Below are 17,180 nucleotides of genomic sequence, written 5' to 3'. Positions count from 1 at the left end.
CAACTGGTGGTTATGCTCCATTGACTCCCATTTCAGCCTGCTTTTCTTTTTGGATTTGCTTCCATAGCCTTTGTCCAACGAAGAACTACAAGGAAGCAGTTGTTTAAGTTTGGAGTTGTCTCTCCTAGAAGAGTGGCTGTCCCCAGCTAACGAGCCTCATCTGCCCGAGGGTTCGAACTCGAAACTTTTCGGTTTACCAACTCGACCCCTTGTTTTGATTGATACATTGTGCTTTTATTTCTTCAGAGCACCACTTTAAAATTTATTTTACATCATAGCGAAGCAATGACAAACAGCTAGTATGTGTATATATATATCGGAAAAAAATAATTTGAACCATCCCATGAGATGATCCTGGCTACGACACTGCAAGAAGACAATCCATAGTCCAGATGTTGAAAAGATATGTGCAGTATAAACCTGTATTTACACACAAATTTCAATATTCCATTAACCACTTTTTCATTGTTTTGAAAACTTCAGACCGGAACATTTTAAAACTAAACTAGAAATCTTGAAAATGAAAAGACAGTACATGTGTAAATGGGAAAAACCTTCAACTCCTACATGTTCAACCAACTGCGCTCAAGCAGGTACAAAATATCTGCATAAAGTGCACAGTAACATTACACCAGTCAGTCATTACTGTCTACACATTTTTATTTCAAAAAGAAAAACCTGACAAAAATTATCTGTATTGTTTATTTAAATAGTTAAAGTTTAAACTTTGTTAAATGCAAAAATATCAACAGACTGGACAAGTTCCTCAAATTTGGTAATCTCTTCTTCTAAGAAGTCGGTGCTGACCTGAAACAGAGTAAAAAGTGTTTAGCAGTGCTATAAATAATCCAAAGAAAAGGAAGAATTATTTGATGATAAAATGCTACATAGTGAAATAGATTAATTTAAAGAAGGGTTTTATTACCTTGTCATCCTCAACTACACAGCTGATCTGTAGTTTCCTGATACCATAACCCACGGGGACAAACTTAGCTGGGAGAGAATACAATAAGGTTTAATTCAAACTTTCAGTTGTATCTTTTGGTAGCACTCAATTTAATTTGTACACTCAAGATATTTTAAAACATTGGTCTGCATTAAATATTTACTTACAGGCTCCCCATAGCAAGCCATCAGTCTCAATTGAACGCACACATTTTTCTATTTCATTCATATCTGTTGTATCATCCCAAGGCTTTACGTCTAAAATAATGTTACTTTTTGCAATCAGTACTGGCTCTGAAATTTGAAGGACATCAATGAGTTAAAGCAGTTGAAGCAATGTTGAAGATAGTGTGAAGCCTAAATGGGTACAAAATAATACCTTAACTAAATGCCAAATAACGTAGTAAATATGAATTACTTTTAGCTTTTTTGGCTTCATATTCTTCAAGACGCTTAGCTTTTAAAGCTTTAGTTTCTTCATCATCAGAGCCAAAAAGGTCATCATCGTCGTCATCATCATCAGGTGCGGGAGCAGCTACTTTGGCAGGGGCAGCTCCAGCAGGACCATAGGAGTCTACTGGTTTCTTTACACCTGGCAAACTGTTAATGGATTAACTAGTTAGGCACTTGTTGTTACAACCCAGTCTTTTGCTATTTACACAATAATATTAACTGAACTTAAATAAACTCTTAAATCATTTTTCAAAAGTAATGCAGTCTATAACTAAAATAATATTTCAAATGTCATAGTTAGAATGTTTTAGATTTTCCAGATGACACAACTGACTAGCTAGTGTAGTCAAAAAGAAAAAACAAGAAAAGCTAATATAATTAGCTTATGATTTTTTGCTAACATAAAAAAAAAAAAAATTAAAACACAAATAGCCAAGTGTCTATCACAGGGGTCTCCAAACTACGGCCCGCGGGCCGGATGCGGCCCACGAGATCCTCTCATCCGGCCCGCTGAGATCTTTTTGTCCATGGAAAAAAGTTTGTTGGTGATAGCTGAGGAACTTTGCCCAGAAAAATCAAAGACATGCCTGGAAGAAACTGGCCCCCGAACTGAACTTTGATAGTCAATGCGGCCCTTGGGCTGAAAAGTTTGGAGACCCCTGGTCTATCAAAATAACACTAGTAGAGGAAGCAAATCATTTCACCCACACATCTAGAATTTAGGCAGCACCACTGAAATTATAACATAATCTTCAAAGCCAAGCAAGCCTTTACAACCATGCAAAAAATATTCTCAAAGACAAATAGCTGACTTAAATTGCCACAGACTGTCAAAAATGTAAAAAGCTTTCCGTTGTGACCCCATGTGTCTTGGGCACAATAGAGAAAAGATGAGAGCATGAAATCTGTGTATGCTATAAGACGGAAAAGTTTAGCAGAAATAGCCGTTTTAAACATACACATACAAAAAACAATTTTAATAGGTATAGAAAACTAGACTTTACCTAGCTATTACTAATATTTTGTGTGCACAGAACAAACATAGACCTACAGTGCTGCTAGTCTCTAGCCCTGGATGAATTAAAAAAATTACCTGTCTTTCTGGCTCTGATATGATGTAATATGATTGTACCAACGAAGGGCATGTGGTAGACTTGCTTCTGGGGCCTTGCTTAATGCATCATAAACAGCAATGTCTGCTTGTGAAGGAACAAAGCTGAAAAAGATGAAACACTATTAAATTAAATAGGGCCTATGGCTAATAGGACCTGCTATAAAAATAAAATTAAGAAACAAAGCCTAAATGTGCTGATCAAAAGTAGGATGGTTGCTATGGACAATTTCCTCAAAAGAAAAAGTTAATTTCAGTTAACAAGGTACACACAGTAGATCTGGTTCATAATTTTTTCATATAGCCTACCATCTCTCTTTTAACATCTTACAGTAACGAATGTAAGAAACTCAACAAACACTACCAGATAATTTCTGATGCTAAATTGTGAGATTACCTACTTCTATATAATCTTAAAGCCTTAACAATGAGGCAACGTTTTTCCACATTACTAGCTTCAGCCGATGTTACGCGCCTAAAGCTAAGGTGTCCTAAAGCGATACAATCCGATACATTACTCATTACCCACTAACAGTACACTAGTTCTAGAATCTATATATATAATTCTCTTCATGGAGACCATAGAAAACACCAAGCTGTAAGCGTGCTTAGCAGCCCCCTCTCTTCCTCTCTAGGCATATACCTACCACCAGAGCCGGCGTTAGGGGGTGGCAAACGGGGCGGCCGCCCCAGGCCCCGCGCTTGAAGGGGCCCCGCGCTTCAGCAAGGCCATTGTTGCCTGAATTAGTTTGTAAACTTAAATAACCTTTGCTGAATTAAATTAAAAAAAAAACCCCAACTAAATGGCCGAAGTTGTTGGATGTTAAAACTGAGGCCAAGGCTGATGTTAGTGAGTTTTCCTTTACATGGGCTGGGACAGACCGTTATTCTAAAGAAAGACATTAGTGTCACACATCGCTGGCACGGTCGACTTGCTATTGTCCTGAGGTGACTGGAGATGGCGGTCGCGAATTAGCCCCCGACCTGACATGGGAGGTAAAATCGGGAAAAATGTGAAAAGATACCCTATTGTTTGCGGACCGTTGAAGACGTTTTTTTAGTGAGCAGGCGGGGGTGCCTGTAGTAAACAGTCAGTGACCTGATGATGTCTTGCAGAGGAGGAGGGGGGGGGGGTGAGCGGATGGGGACATGCCCCGGAATTCCAGAGTATTTATCCCTAAAATCATAATTTATACACTGTATGAGCATCTTTTTTATAATTATGCATATTCACCACGATACGCTTGATAGGCATCCATACAGTAATTATGTTCATATTTATTTTATATATTGTCAGGTCATCTTTAAATACATTATACTTGTATTTATTTTTATATTTTTGAAGGGCATTTATACAGTAATTATGTCCATTTTCATTTTGGTAAACTTTAACGGTATTCGTAAAGTGATTAAGCACATGTTTATTTTAATTAATTGTAGGGACAGTGGCGTAGCGAGGTCGGGTGTCACCCGGTGCGGCACTTAATGGTGACACCCCCCTCCCCCAGAGGCGTAGCGACCCTTCCCGGGAAAAAACTTTCAAATTTTCAATTTGCACCCCTCCCCCTCAAACTTTCGATTTGCACCCCCCCCTCAAGTTTTCGATTTGCACCCCCCCACCTCAAACAAACTTTCGATGTGCACCCCCCTCAAGTTTTTCTCTATATATTTTGCTATTTTTTGCCTTGGTGTCACCCCCCTTAATGGTGTCACCCGGTGCGATCCGCACCCCCCTCGCTACGCCTCTGTGTAGGGATATTCAGTATAATAGTTAAGGCCATAGTGATTCTTGTTTTAAAATAGTGTGGGCACACTAAACAAATTATAAAGTCTATACTGTTTGATACATCGGGCCGAGACTGTTTTATAGTAAAGTTCTCCTGATTTCTAAAACGTCTAAATTACCGGCAGTCCGAGCATGCCATCGCGAAACTCATAAATAACATGGTTCACTTTCTAATTATAGACACGGACCTTCTCTTGTGAGAACGCGGTCTTAACCTGTAATGTAATACGTGGACGCTCTATACACACGCACCTTCTCTTGAATGGCTGCGGCCAGATCCAGTAACGTAGTACCCGAACTGATTTTTTTTTAGGGTTTGGCGTCCCATAGATTTAAATGTACAGTTATCCTTCACGGGCTTCACCTCACCCCACCAACTGTCACCCCCTCCCCCAGTGTTCCACCTTACTGAGCGTCCGTGATTACATTTGAGAGTCATTTCATTTGGATATCTATAGCTGTAAACAGTTTTTTTCACGATTCGAGCTTATTCCGAAATCTATCAATGTTTTGCTATTTTCCCCGGCATCCACACACTTTGAATGCCCCTGTTAACACTCGATAAATTGAGAAAATATCGATACTATCACCTGCCACTGTGGACCGATTTAACGTTGCTTCAAAGTGCCCGAAGGTATTAAGTCAGCCAAACAGTGCCTTCAGTACATTTGGAGTATTCGGGATTCCTTTCCCAATACGGCGATCGCCTACAGAATCTTGCAAACAGTTCGAGTCACAGTGGCAAGCGCCGAAAGAAGTTTCTCCAAACTGAAGTTGATCAAGAACTATTTGAGATCAACGATGTCCCAAGACAGGCTCTGCGGCCTGTCGATTCTGTCAATAGAAAAAGACATAGCCTCCAGTTTGGACTATGATGATATAATTATGGAATTTTCCTCACGAAAGGCAAGAAAAGTAGATCTTCGTTTGTGAACGTACTGGTAAGATTTTCATAAATAAACATTAATGTAAAAAAATCAGGTTTGAAGCTGACGTTCATCGTCTCTTTAATGCGTGTCTCAAACTTATAAAAGCACTTTTAAGTAAACAAATTATTTGTTAATCAGTGTCTTAATGTAAAAATACCATATATATCGTTATAAATATTAATTCGCTTTGAGAAGAAAAAAAAACGCCTCACTGTACATGTTTTATTTAATTATACACCAATGAAAAAAATATAAGGCCCCGCGCGGATGGTTGGCCATAGGCCCCGCGTACCCCTAACGCCGGCTCTGCCTACCACCCCCACATGGTCTGGTGAGCTCTGGTTCACGCTAAATGTTTACAATCGTAGAGCCGGGTATAGTGACGGCTATTAGAGGGGCAGATAATTTAGTTTGAAACGATTTTAAACTTAGGGTAGGTAACTAAGAGGAGGTCCTTAATGACCTGCTGATAGTGTTTTAGATAACTGTTCTAGATAACTGACTCAATCTAGATCTTCTAGTCTAAAATACTAAAACTAAATTACTTAAAAAAATCCAAAGTCAGGTGCAGTCTGTGGCACCCTCCACTGAGCTTGACAGAAGGAAAAAAAACTTGACCCGTAATTATTAGTTTTATCCCTCTACCGTTTAGTGACAGCGAAACTGGTCGCCATTTTTAGTAAGTACATGAGCCGTGAGATGCCACGAAAATGACAAACCCGGAAGCGTTGAACCGAACGACCTATTGAATGCTATAAATAAACTTTTATGAACTCATGATGACCCCAAAAACTGAGGCCAACACAATTTCAAATAGCTATTGTAGTTTTTCTTACTATTTGTGAAATCTACTTAATTCTCAATTTAAACATGACAACTGAATAAAAAACGTCCATACTTTATCCTCTAGGCACTAAATTTGGGGGTTGTAGCGAGTTTAGACTAAATTATTGAATTTTAAATTTATTTGTCACTCACAGCTATGATATGACGGATCATCCATGACAACCTGGTTAAAAGTTGAAAGGTTTAACTTTTTAAGTGACCGTGAAATAGATCTAATTTTTTTTCACAAGAGAGTTCCTAAAAGTAGAATTGGCCCGTCTATCGTCGGGTAATATTTTTAGAGGAAAAAAATTTAAGAGAATGTCATCAGAAAAGAATTAAAAAAAAGACAAGACAGAAGTGATTTTTGAATTCTTTTATTTCTTTAATTTTATGACATTTTTTATTGTACAAAAGAGCAAAATAAAAAACCATGCCAGGTAAACGTATCCATTCAAATAGCGGTCACGTGGTCAAAAAAAATAAAAAAAATGTGGTTGTCATTTCTCGGTCGATCTTATAAAAAAACGGTTGAAGATATTTGATTTATTTTTTCATAGAATGATAAAACTAATAATGCTTTACTATGGAAATCAATTTTGTGAGAGGGAAATCTATATTTAAAAAGTTAAATTATTTTGAATGACACCGACTTTAAATTTAGCCTACATTCCCCAAAGCAATTTCTGAAAATGCTTTTCTGGCATATTTAGCCTTGCCACCTATAGCATGTTTTTATAACGTGAAAACCCGCCATTTTACTCGTGATAAACATTTTTAAAAGTAATTCTAAGAAGGTCTCTGGAACTAAGTCGAAAAACTCGCCGGAAGTCATGGTCCGATCCTTACGCCATGTTCTGGTTAGCAACCAAGGACGCTTTTAAGTTAGTGAGCCTCCCTAAGCTATTGCACAAGCTGATATTTAAAGTCAATGTGAACTCACGGTGAACCCTTGACCGTGTAGGGATTTTTCTCCTGCTGCCGATCCTGTCCTAATGATTTACTTTTTTATGTTGTTTTTTTTATTTAGGCTACCTTTTAAATTATAATTAATTAAATTATTATTAAAACTCACATTTACATAAAACATAAATAGATCTAGATTCTAGCTAAATCCTAGTGTTTTCCTAACGTTTTGGTGTGTTTCGGTTGTGTTTAATAAAATACGCTCAACTGGAGGTGAACGTGAAGCGGGGAATAAAATAGATTTAGATCTAGATCTCGTCTAGATCTACGCTAAAATGGTGTTTTACCGACTTTCTACTTCTAGTAAAATAAAGGAAGCGTAGACTGATCAATAAAATACCCTTCAATGTAACTGCGTTCCGCAAGAAATTCATTAAGTGCTTGAACACCAGACTGTGATTTAAGATCTCCAAAACCCATTTTAAAGTTGTTTATTCAAATTATTGCTAGAGAAGCAATGTGTAGCGTGTCTACCGACGCACGATCGGAAATGAAAAGACCACCAATTGCAAAACACGCATTAGGCACTAGTGTTTTAACTTCATAGGGAATAATGTTTTTTAATTTAAATATAAATAGGTAGTTTAATTATTTTATAAACTCAAATATTATATTGAAAATAGTGATTAATTTAATTATATTTACATGAGCTTTAAACCTTTTAAATAAGAATCTTCGAATAAGTTGTATTCTGTAGAAAATTTTATTTCACATACTTTTGGATATTTGAGTAAAAGTAAAGGTCACAGGAAATATAATCGATACCGCAAATTATAAGGTGAACCTGGAGTAACAGAACTACATAAACGGTAGGATTTTAGCTTACGTTGTCTAGTACCGTTGGTCCAGTTAAAACTCTCTAGCTGCCTTAGTACCTTCAAGTTAGAAGTTATTCACTAATCATAGGATACTAGTAGACCTAACCATATAGTAAATAATGTCAAGTTGAATAATATAACACAAAGCCCCTGTCTGTCCTGTATTCCTGGTGGATAACCTACTGCACGGCTACCTTCAGCCTTTCTTTAATCTTTATTCTTTATCATTCATAATTCATAGTTTAAGTTAATTCACCACTCTCTACAAATAACAATCTACAATTACACAACAAGAGCATAGTGAATAGTGTAGCAATAGTCTACTACTAGTGTACAGTCTACATACTACTAGGCCTACGGCTACATGGCATACAGCCTACAAACTACAATAACTTTGTCCACATAGTGTGGGTCAGCCACCACAGTAATAAGTATTAGATTATTAGATCTAGATCTATTAAGTATAAGTAATAGTATGGTAAGAAAAAAAATTCTAAGTCTAAGTGATTACTCAGAAAAAGATCCCCCCCCCCCTAGATGCAAAACGCAATGACCTAAAAATATCTGTGCATTGAGCTCAAATTAAATATGAATATACATTTCGAGCCGTCCCTAGAGGATTTCATAGTGTCAGCTGCCAACCAATCAAACGTGTGGTCGAGCAGTTGCACTCTGGGCGGGTCATCAGGGTGAGGGTATATATATAGTATAGCTAGCAAAGAGTTCTAGTCTATAATAAGTTAATTATAAAATAATTTTAAAAAATCTATTTGAATAGCCTATTTAAATCTAGTATTTAAGTTTTAAGAATTTATCATGTTAATCCCTGTCCCATCAAGACAACACATAGGCCTAAACAGCAAACATGTAGATGACAAGAAAAATCAGGTACTTGTAGAACTATGCACATGCACATCTTTTTCCTGCTAGAATCGGCCAAAAATTTATCTTCTTTTCTTAAGAAATACGTTTTAATATAGTATAAAAATTGGCTGAACTATTATTTTTATTACGTTAATTGTTTTTTTATTAGGTTCTAACTTATTTAATAGGCCTATATATTTTAGACTTTTATTAATAGGGCCTACTGCTAGTGATCTTTAATTATAGAATTTCTTAGTGATAGTTAGGACCAAGCCAATTTTATGTAGATTCACTTTAATTAGGTATTTAGGCCTAATAATATTTTCACCATTATTAAATTTGCATGTGATAGGTATTTAAGGTATTATTGTTTAAGAACCACTTAGGCTATTGATGTTTTATATAATTTATATCATTGTAAAGTATTGTAAAGGGAATTGCCTGTAGATTCTATTTGATGATGATTACACTTTTATGAAATTGTGGGAAGTTTTAATCTACAGTTATTTGGGGTAATAGTATAGCACAAAAACTAGGGGATATTTTCACAGGTAGGCATTAATTAATCCAAGGCAAGCCACTAATTTATGCAGCACATATGTTGGCACTATAGTCTACATAGATGCGCTATACACAGGCAGTTCCCTTTGAGAAAAGATACCGTAATGTTCTTGTTGAGAACTATGCATAAATTAATTGTAACTTCTTTTATCTGCATTACAAGCACATACATTCTACATAATATTGTGAATTACACTGATAATTTTTTCTCAAGATCCTGGGGTGAAAAAGAGCCATGTTACGATTATGGCCCTTGCGTCAATTCGGAAAACTCCAGAATGTTATTGGGTTGACCCAGATAGGTAACTATGAAGCTTTTTGTATCAGATTTCATATAATTTTAACAATCGAATAGATCAATAACATTCAGATATTTACCTATATTTTCCTTTCATGCAGCTTGCAAGTCATCCCAGCCAGTACCTTCTCCTGAACTTGTCGAAGTATTTATCAATGATAAACAAGTGTTTGTTGAGCCTGGTACTACTGTATTGCAAGTAAATAATGCCTTTGATACTCATCCTTAATGTTATTGGTATTATCTTTGAACAAGTTTAAATTCTATACATTCTATTAAAAACCAATAATTCTCACACATCATAGGCTTGTGCTGTTGCTGGTGTAGAGATCCCAAGGTTTTGCTACCATGATCGTCTGTCCATTGCTGGTAATTGCAGAATGTGTCTGGTGGAAGTGGAGAGATCAGCCAAGGTGTTATTCTAATTATTCATTTATTAGACCAAGTTAAGACTTGTAGTTAGACTTCTTTTTGTGGACTTCTTTTTGGAGGTGTTTTAAGATAACTGTTGATAAAATGAACCCCCAAGATATTTTTGTTACCTCTTACTGCAATGCATTACGTAATTTATCAACAGATGTTTATAATTTTTGTAAAGCAGCAGTCAAGTCATGCCATTTTCTGATAACTTTCATAGTGACAGTACACAGTATGAGGCAGATTACTGTTTTGTAAAAATATTATCATTAAATCTGCCATTTGTGAAAAAATTATCTTCTGTAAAATACAATTCCATGTTATGTTTATAGCCTGTTGCTTCATGTGCCATGCCAGTAATGAAAGGAATGAAAGTGAAAACTGATTCTCCATTGACTAAGAAAGCTAGGTATGCAGTTTTATGCTTTCACTTTACAAAGTCTCTGATAAAGTAATTAGTGTAAGTTCATTGAGCTTGGATATGTGCTACTATAAGTCAACATTTTTTTTTCCAGGGAGGGAGTAATGGAATTTTTGTTAGTAAATCACCCTTTAGACTGTCCTATCTGTGATCAAGGAGGAGAATGTGATTTACAGGTAACTCTTCAATATACACATTGTTTTTCTAAAATCTACCATGTCACTTTGGACAGTAACACTAATACCTTTTTCTATTGGATATTATTGTTCGTATGGTCCTATATTAAGTGGAGAAATCTGGGATAGAGCCCTTCAAGTAAAGCTCTCTCTTCGTTCCACTCCTTACATTTTCAAACATATTTTTACATTATGTAAAATAAACTAGCTAAACACAAAGTTATTTGATACAAATTAAAGCAGCAGTAATAGTATGCCCTAATTCTTTTAAAAAGCAGGTTGTTAGATGTATGTAAAAAAACGGGAGATAAAGGGCACATAAAGCTAAAAATATTTTTTTAAAAAGAGTTTTTTTAACACATTTATAAAAACTAGCTACAACATGTTAAGTGTAGTTATGCTGATACTTATTCACAACTTTAATTTAAAAAAAAACTTTTGTTCATGCAATACATTTTCCCTCTGATAGGCTACCTGCAGTATAAAGATCAGACCCTATCTTTCTTTTTTTTTTACCTTATTCACAAACATTTTGTACTTGTATTTGTTTTGTATCCTCAGAGTTAAAGGTTTTGTGTATTCAGAGGAAATAATAAAAATCATACATTAGATCTTAGATGAATGACTTTTTATGGTAATATGAAAAGGTATTAAATAAAATTTTCCCAACTTCTTTTAGGATCAATCTATGGCATTTGGTAGTGACAGAAGCAGGTTTACTGACAATGCCTTCACAGGAAAAAGAGCAGTGGAAGACAAAAATATTGGACCTTTAATTAAAACTATTATGACTAGGTGTATCCATTGCACAAGATGTATTAGGTCAGTAATTGTTTTCTTTTCCAGCTTATTAATTATATATTATTCTTCACAAAATCATCCTGGCCTTTAAGAATGGTTTTGACTAGCAGTACGTTTTTAAGAACATATTTTATATCCTGGATTGTACATATGTAGAAAAATAGCTTTGGCTATACCCAGGCACATTTAGTTAAATGTTTAAGGAAATGATTCAGAATTTTTTTTCTAAATACTTGCTTAGATTTGCCAGTGAAATAGCTGGTGTAGATGATTTAGGGACCAGTGGTAGAGGAACAGAGATGCAAGTTGGCACATATGTGGAAAAAATGTTTAAAAGTGAACTTTCTGGGAACGTGATTGACCTTTGTCCTGTTGGTGCCCTAACATCAAAACCATATTCCTTTACAGCTAGACCTTGGGAAATCAGGTACAATCTATAAGCTAACATTTTCTATCTTCAACATTACTAATATTTAATGGTGTTACCACTTTTCAATGTCTATGCAAGCTTCTTTAATGATTGGGTTTTTCTAGTCTGCATTTAACAAGATTCTAAAGTATTTTTCAATAATTAGTACATTTAAAAAAGTTTTTAATAATTCTTGTTATGGAATTAATCATCAAATTTTTGAAACCATTTTGTATCTGCTGCCCGCAGGAGAATTGAAAGTATTGATGTAATGGACGCAGTTGGTAGCAACATTGTGGTTAGTATGAGAACTAATGAGGTCATGAGAATACTCCCAAGAGTTAATGAGGTTTGGAAATTTGATTGTTTGTACCATTTAAATTTGGACTATGACACTAATACCTTTTTCTATTGGATATTAATGTCCTTAAAGTCCTATATTAAGTGGAGAAATCTGGGATAGAGCCATTCAAGTAAAGCTCTCTCTTCGTTCCACTCCTTACATAAATCACATCTTTATTAATGTTAATATTTGGATAAATTCCTAGCACTAAGTGTAAATTTGCTCAAATTGAATGATTTAAAACTTGTATCAAACTCTGTACAAACACATTTTAATGCATTTCTTCCAATTTGACAGGATATTAATGAAGAATGGATTTCAGACAAGACAAGATTTGCTTATGATGGTTTGAAAAGACAAAGACTGACAACTCCTTTTATGAAAGTGAATGACCAGTTGGTCCCAACTGACTGGGAAACTGCATTTGTCAAAATAGCTGAAAAGGTAATTTAAATCCATGACATTGAAAAAATAATTTTCTACATGCATTTGACTTAACAATAGATATTTAGCACTTGCGTTTGTTATATTCTCTTTCATTTTCAGGTCAAGGCAACAAACCCATCTGAAATAGCTGGTGTTGTAGGTAGCACAGTAGATGCTGAGGCAATGATTTGTCTTAAAGACATGCTTAATAAACTGGGTGTTGAAACTGTGTGCACGGAGACAACTTTTCCTCTAGATGACTCAGGGTGAGAGGTTTGATAAGATTTTTTAAAGGTTGAACTTGACTGTCAAATTGTACCCACTGAATATTTTAACATTTTTTCTTGTAGAATTGATTTTCGATCCAACTACATCATGAATTCTAAAATTGCCGGAATCGAACAGTCTGATCTCATTCTATTGGTGGGGACAAATCCTCGACTTGAAGCTCCTCTGGTGAATGCTCGGATTAGAAAGACGTAAGTACGATAATTTTGATGTCAAATGCCTGAAGACAAATTTTTATTTCAAAATTTAATTTTATGGGTTTTGAATTTGGTAAAATGTTAGCTTTAATTGAATTATTTTCTGATAATCCAATATTTTAGCAAATTTTTGTTTAAGACTTATTTAAATGTAATCATACAGTAAATGTTATAATGGTATTGTGTGTTTTAAAATCCTTATTTTTGATTGATCCTAGTTGGGTACACAATGATGTTTGTATTGCACTTCTTGGTGCTCCAGTTGACCTCTCTTATGACTACCAGGTACTTAAATTCACGATTTCATATTTACCAATAAGCTTGAATTAAATGTACACATCTAAAATAGGATCACAACTTCTGTTGCTTCTTTGTGCTAGAAAAAGATATTTTACAACAGAAGCATTTTAAAAATGTTTTAATTTCTACTCTTTTACACAAACAATTTTATACTAGTATCTAGGTGACAGCTACAAAGTACTGAAAGATATTGCTTCAGGAACTCACCCATATTGTGAGGTAATTATTTTGAAAAATTTGTTTTAATTTTATTTTTAAACAAAGTAGTGGTTATTTTTTTGAAGTTGGTTCTCATATTTGTTATGTAAATAAAATCTGTTAGTGAAATAAATTGACTTGTGATATCATTTTTGTGTTTCAGGCATTGTCAAAAGCCAATAAACCCATGATCATCCTAGGAACAGATTGTCTTCAGACCAGAGATAATGCAGCCATCTTGGACATTGTTAAACAGATAGCCGAGAAAGCAAGACGCACATGTAAACATAAGGACTGGAAGATTTTTAACGTTTTACACAAGGTAACTTCATTAACCACTATAGAATTTGGACCAAAATCTAAAAATAGTTTCTGACACTCCCAGGTTGTATTAACTTCTATAGGTATGCAGCAATTTAATTTAGATAAGAGAAGCAATGGCTTAAAAAGTAATTCATGACACCAGTAAAGTATAGGACCTCTGATCTGTAAAACTTTTTTTCATTGCACCCATTTCATATTTACACCGTGAGGGTACATGTCATTAGGTAATGTTAGTCTTAAGGCAAGTTTAGCCGACAGGCTGATATTAGTGATATATACAAGTGTTTATTTTGTGCTTGACTTCATATTATTACTCTTACATAGGAACTATTTTTGTTTCCTCCAGTAATCTTGGCCTGTCGGTTCTCATGAAACACATTTAATTTAAAATAGATTTTTGTTTTCTAAGTCTTAAAATAAATAGGTACATTTAAATGCAGTTGATAAACTATATAACTTTGAATTTATGAAGAGGATTTTTATTTTAACAAGAAAATCTAAATCATTTTTGAAGAATGCCTCTCAAGTTGGTGCCCTAGATCTTGGCTTTCAACCTGGACTAAACAGTTTTGAAGACAACAGACCCTCTATGTTGTTTATGCTTGGAGCTGATGAAGGCAAAGTGAAGAGAGCTGATCTTTGTCCTGACTGTACTGTAGTTTACATTGGTGAGTAACAGTCCAATAAAGCTCTATATAGCGCTGACACAGTGCACTGGCCTTTAGTCAACTGTAACAATATCTTTCAGGCCATCATGGGGACTATGGGGCACAGCTGGCAGACTTTATCCTTCCCTCTGCTGCCTTTAGTCAACTGTACCAATATCTTTCAGGCCATCATGGGGACTATGGGGCACAGCTGGCAGACTTTATCCTTCCCTCTGCTGCCTCTAGTCAACTGTACCAATATCTTTCAGGCCATCATGGGGACTATGGGGCACAGCTGGCAGACTTTATCCTTCCCTCTGCTGCCTCTAGTCAACTGTACCAATATCTTTCAGGCCATCATGGGGACTATGGGGCACAGCTGGCAGACTTTATCCTTCCCTCTGCTGCCTCTAGTCAACTGTACCAATATCTTTCAGGCCATCATGGGGACTATGGGGCACAGCTGGCAGACTTTATCCTTCCCTCTGCTGCCTCTAGTCAACTGTACCAATATCTTTCAGGCCATCATGGGGACTATGGGGCACAGCTGGCAGACTTTATCCTTCCCTCTGCTGCCTCTAGTCAACTGTAACAATATCTTTCAGGCCATCATGGGGACTATGGGGCACAGCTGGCAGACTTTATCCTTCCCTCTGCTGCCTCTAGTCAACTGTACCAATATCTTTCAGGCCATCATGGGGACTATGGGGCACAGCTGGCAGACTTTATCCTTCCCTCTGCTGCCTCTAGTCAACTGTACCAATATCTTTCAGGTCATCATGGGGACTATGGGGCACAGCTGGCAGACTTTATCCTTCCCTCTGCTGCCTCTAGTCAACTGTACCAATATCTTTCAGGCCATCATGGGGACTATGGGGCACAGCTGGCAGACTTTATCCTTCCCTCTGCTGCCTCTAGTCAACTGTACCAATATCTTTCAGGCCATCATGGGGACTATGGGGCACAGCTGGCAGACTTTATCCTTCCCTCTGCTGCCTCTAGTCAACTGTACCAATATCTTTCAGGCCATCATGGGGACTATGGGGCACAGCTGGCAGACTTTATCCTTCCCTCTGCTGCCTCTAGTCAACTGTACCAATATCTTTCAGGCCATCATGGGGACTATGGGGCACAGCTGGCAGACTTTATCCTTCCCTCTGCTGCCTCTAGTCAACTGTACCAATATCTTTCAGGTCATCATGGGGACTATGGGGCACAGCTGGCAGACTTTATCCTTCCCTCTGCTGCCTCTAGTCAACTGTACCAATATCTTTCAGGCCATCATGGGGACTATGGGGCACAGCTGGCAGACTTTATCCTTCCCTCTGCTGCCTACACTGAAAAAGATGCTACCTATGTCAACACTGAGGGCAGGGTCCAGCTTGGCCGTCAAGCTGTTAGTCCACCTGGGATGGCAAGGCATGACTGGAAAATACTGCGAGCTCTTTCTGAGGTATTCACTTTTACTGTCATGAAAACCTCTATCTTTTATATTTTAAAATATTGTTTACTGTTTAACGTTGATTGCTATTTGCCATTCTGATTTGGTTTTAGATACTAGGGGTGACATTACCCTATGAAAAGCTATCAGATGTCAGATCAAGATTAGCAGAAGTTTCACCAACTTTCAACTACCCTGGCTATGTTTGTGAGTCTGGGTTTGAGGAGGAATCTTTTAAGCTACAAAAAGTGAGTTGTTCAATAAACTCAATTGATATCTTCTCCAGCCATGCCAATCCAGCATCTCCCTCTCTATAGAGATGATCTTCCTGGACATTCTTGGCCTTTCTCTCTTCACCTGTACCTGAGGGCTTGCCTCTTGATGTTGTTTTGGGGAAAAGGGGTGTAATGACAATAGATAACATGACAATACCTCCTTAACTATCATGTAGTGAGCTGTTAGAGAAGAGTTAAATTTTATTAAGCTTAACTAATATAAATTTTCAATAAAATTTGATATTTTCTTCCAACATTGTTTTAAAGACAATACATGCTGTGTTTCACAATCAGCTAATGTAATGAAAATCATAAAGTTGTGAATACATTGTTTTTCAAATTTCACATTAGTGGTTTCACTGTAAGTGAAATGAAGTGGATTGAATGTCAAGATGGCATGCACATAAATCTAGTTGCACTAACCTGGTGCATGCACGTGATTGATGTGTGGTGTTTTGTTTTCCCCCAGCTAACAACAAAAAAACCCCCAAGCTCTGGCACCTGTTCAGCCCCTATAGCCCCAACAATGCTGAGACTCCGAGACTTTTATATGACAGACCCCATCTCCAGAGCATCACAGACAATGGCCAAGTGTATACAAGCATTCGATGAGGCAGAGAAGAACCCTTATTCTAAACCAGAAGCAGTCAAAAACTAAATATTTATCTCAAATTCTAGACTAGATTTAACATGCTAGTAGCAGAAAACATTTGTTTTTGCTATTCTCTTGTTAAAAAAATAAAAAATGTACTAATTTTCTTATCTTTTGTTTTTGTTTGCTTAAAAAATACAATTTTGTCATACAACTTTTGACAATACTTTATATCTGGTATTAGGTTATTTTCTTTGGTTACATTTCCTACTACATTATTGATATTATTTCAGGACTAAAATAAGTTTTAAAACATCTTTGTGAACCTAGTTTAATCTGTAAATTTTGTCAGCTGATGTTCTCCACTAC

The 17,180-nt window shown here is 36.3% G+C and overlaps 2 protein-coding genes across 4 annotated transcripts; one reads left to right on the top strand and one right to left on the bottom strand.

The window, feature by feature from the left end:
* Window positions 1-638: 638 nt before the first annotated feature.
* Window positions 639-7,510, bottom strand: LOC131938817 (elongation factor 1-beta). The gene is made up of 6 exons (XM_059297014.1): window positions 7,356-7,510; window positions 2,492-2,614; window positions 1,364-1,545; window positions 1,114-1,239; window positions 926-993; window positions 639-807 (listed from the first exon to the last, which is right to left on the bottom strand). The coding sequence occupies exons 1-6, from the start codon at window positions 7,433-7,435 to the stop codon at window positions 721-723; spliced, it is 666 nt and encodes a 221-aa protein (XP_059152997.1). The 5' UTR covers window positions 7,436-7,510; the 3' UTR covers window positions 639-720.
* A 235-nt stretch (window positions 7,511-7,745) lies between these two features.
* On the top strand, window positions 7,746-16,979 carry LOC131938830 (NADH-ubiquinone oxidoreductase 75 kDa subunit, mitochondrial). Of its 3 annotated transcripts, none has more exons than XM_059297035.1 (19): window positions 7,746-7,824; window positions 9,473-9,560; window positions 9,658-9,755; window positions 9,862-9,969; window positions 10,306-10,382; window positions 10,489-10,570; window positions 11,250-11,392; window positions 11,613-11,798; window positions 12,030-12,129; window positions 12,421-12,567; window positions 12,670-12,815; window positions 12,900-13,028; window positions 13,253-13,319; window positions 13,491-13,553; window positions 13,696-13,854; window positions 14,371-14,524; window positions 15,781-15,956; window positions 16,058-16,192; window positions 16,689-16,979. In XM_059297035.1, the coding sequence occupies exons 2-19, from the start codon at window positions 9,494-9,496 to the stop codon at window positions 16,875-16,877; spliced, it is 2,226 nt and encodes a 741-aa protein (XP_059153018.1). In that variant the 5' UTR covers window positions 7,746-7,824; window positions 9,473-9,493; the 3' UTR covers window positions 16,878-16,979. The 3 variants fall into 3 exon arrangements, with proteins under 3 accessions (XP_059153018.1, XP_059153020.1, XP_059153019.1); XM_059297036.1 differs by lacking the exon at window positions 7,746-7,824 and adding an exon at window positions 8,240-8,257; XM_059297037.1 differs by lacking the exons at window positions 15,781-15,956; window positions 16,058-16,192; window positions 16,689-16,979 and adding an exon at window positions 14,605-15,110.
* Window positions 16,980-17,180: the final 201 nt, after the last annotated feature.

Source organism: Physella acuta, unplaced genomic scaffold (genome assembly GCF_028476545.2).
Source record: "Physella acuta isolate Inbredline_101_S28 unplaced genomic scaffold, ASM2847654v3 ptg000257l, whole genome shotgun sequence".
NCBI lineage: Eukaryota > Metazoa > Mollusca > Gastropoda > Physidae > Physella > Physella acuta.
Note: the sequence above shows the minus strand (reverse complement) of the source record. Positions and strands in the feature narration are given on the sequence as shown.

Excerpts from the sequence above, each read along its gene's own strand:
- LOC131938817 (XM_059297014.1), bottom strand. The coding sequence starts at position 7,435 with ATGGGTTTTGGAGATCTTAAATCACAGTCTGGTGTTCAAGCACTTAAT. Across the intron at positions 2,615-7,355 it reads GAACGCAGTTACATTGAAGG|CTTTGTTCCTTCACAAGCAG; the intron begins GTATTTTATTGA and ends CATCTTTTTCAG. Across the intron at positions 994-1,113 it reads TGGCTTGCTATGGGGAGCCT|CTAAGTTTGTCCCCGTGGGT; the intron begins GTAAGTAAATAT and ends ATTCTCTCCCAG.
- LOC131938830 (XM_059297035.1), top strand. The coding sequence starts at position 9,494 with ATGTTACGATTATGGCCCTTGCGTCAATTCGGAAAACTCCAGAATGTT. Across the intron at positions 13,029-13,252 it reads AATGCTCGGATTAGAAAGAC|TTGGGTACACAATGATGTTT; the intron begins GTAAGTACGATA and ends GATTGATCCTAG. Across the intron at positions 15,957-16,057 it reads TACTGCGAGCTCTTTCTGAG|ATACTAGGGGTGACATTACC; the intron begins GTATTCACTTTT and ends ATTTGGTTTTAG.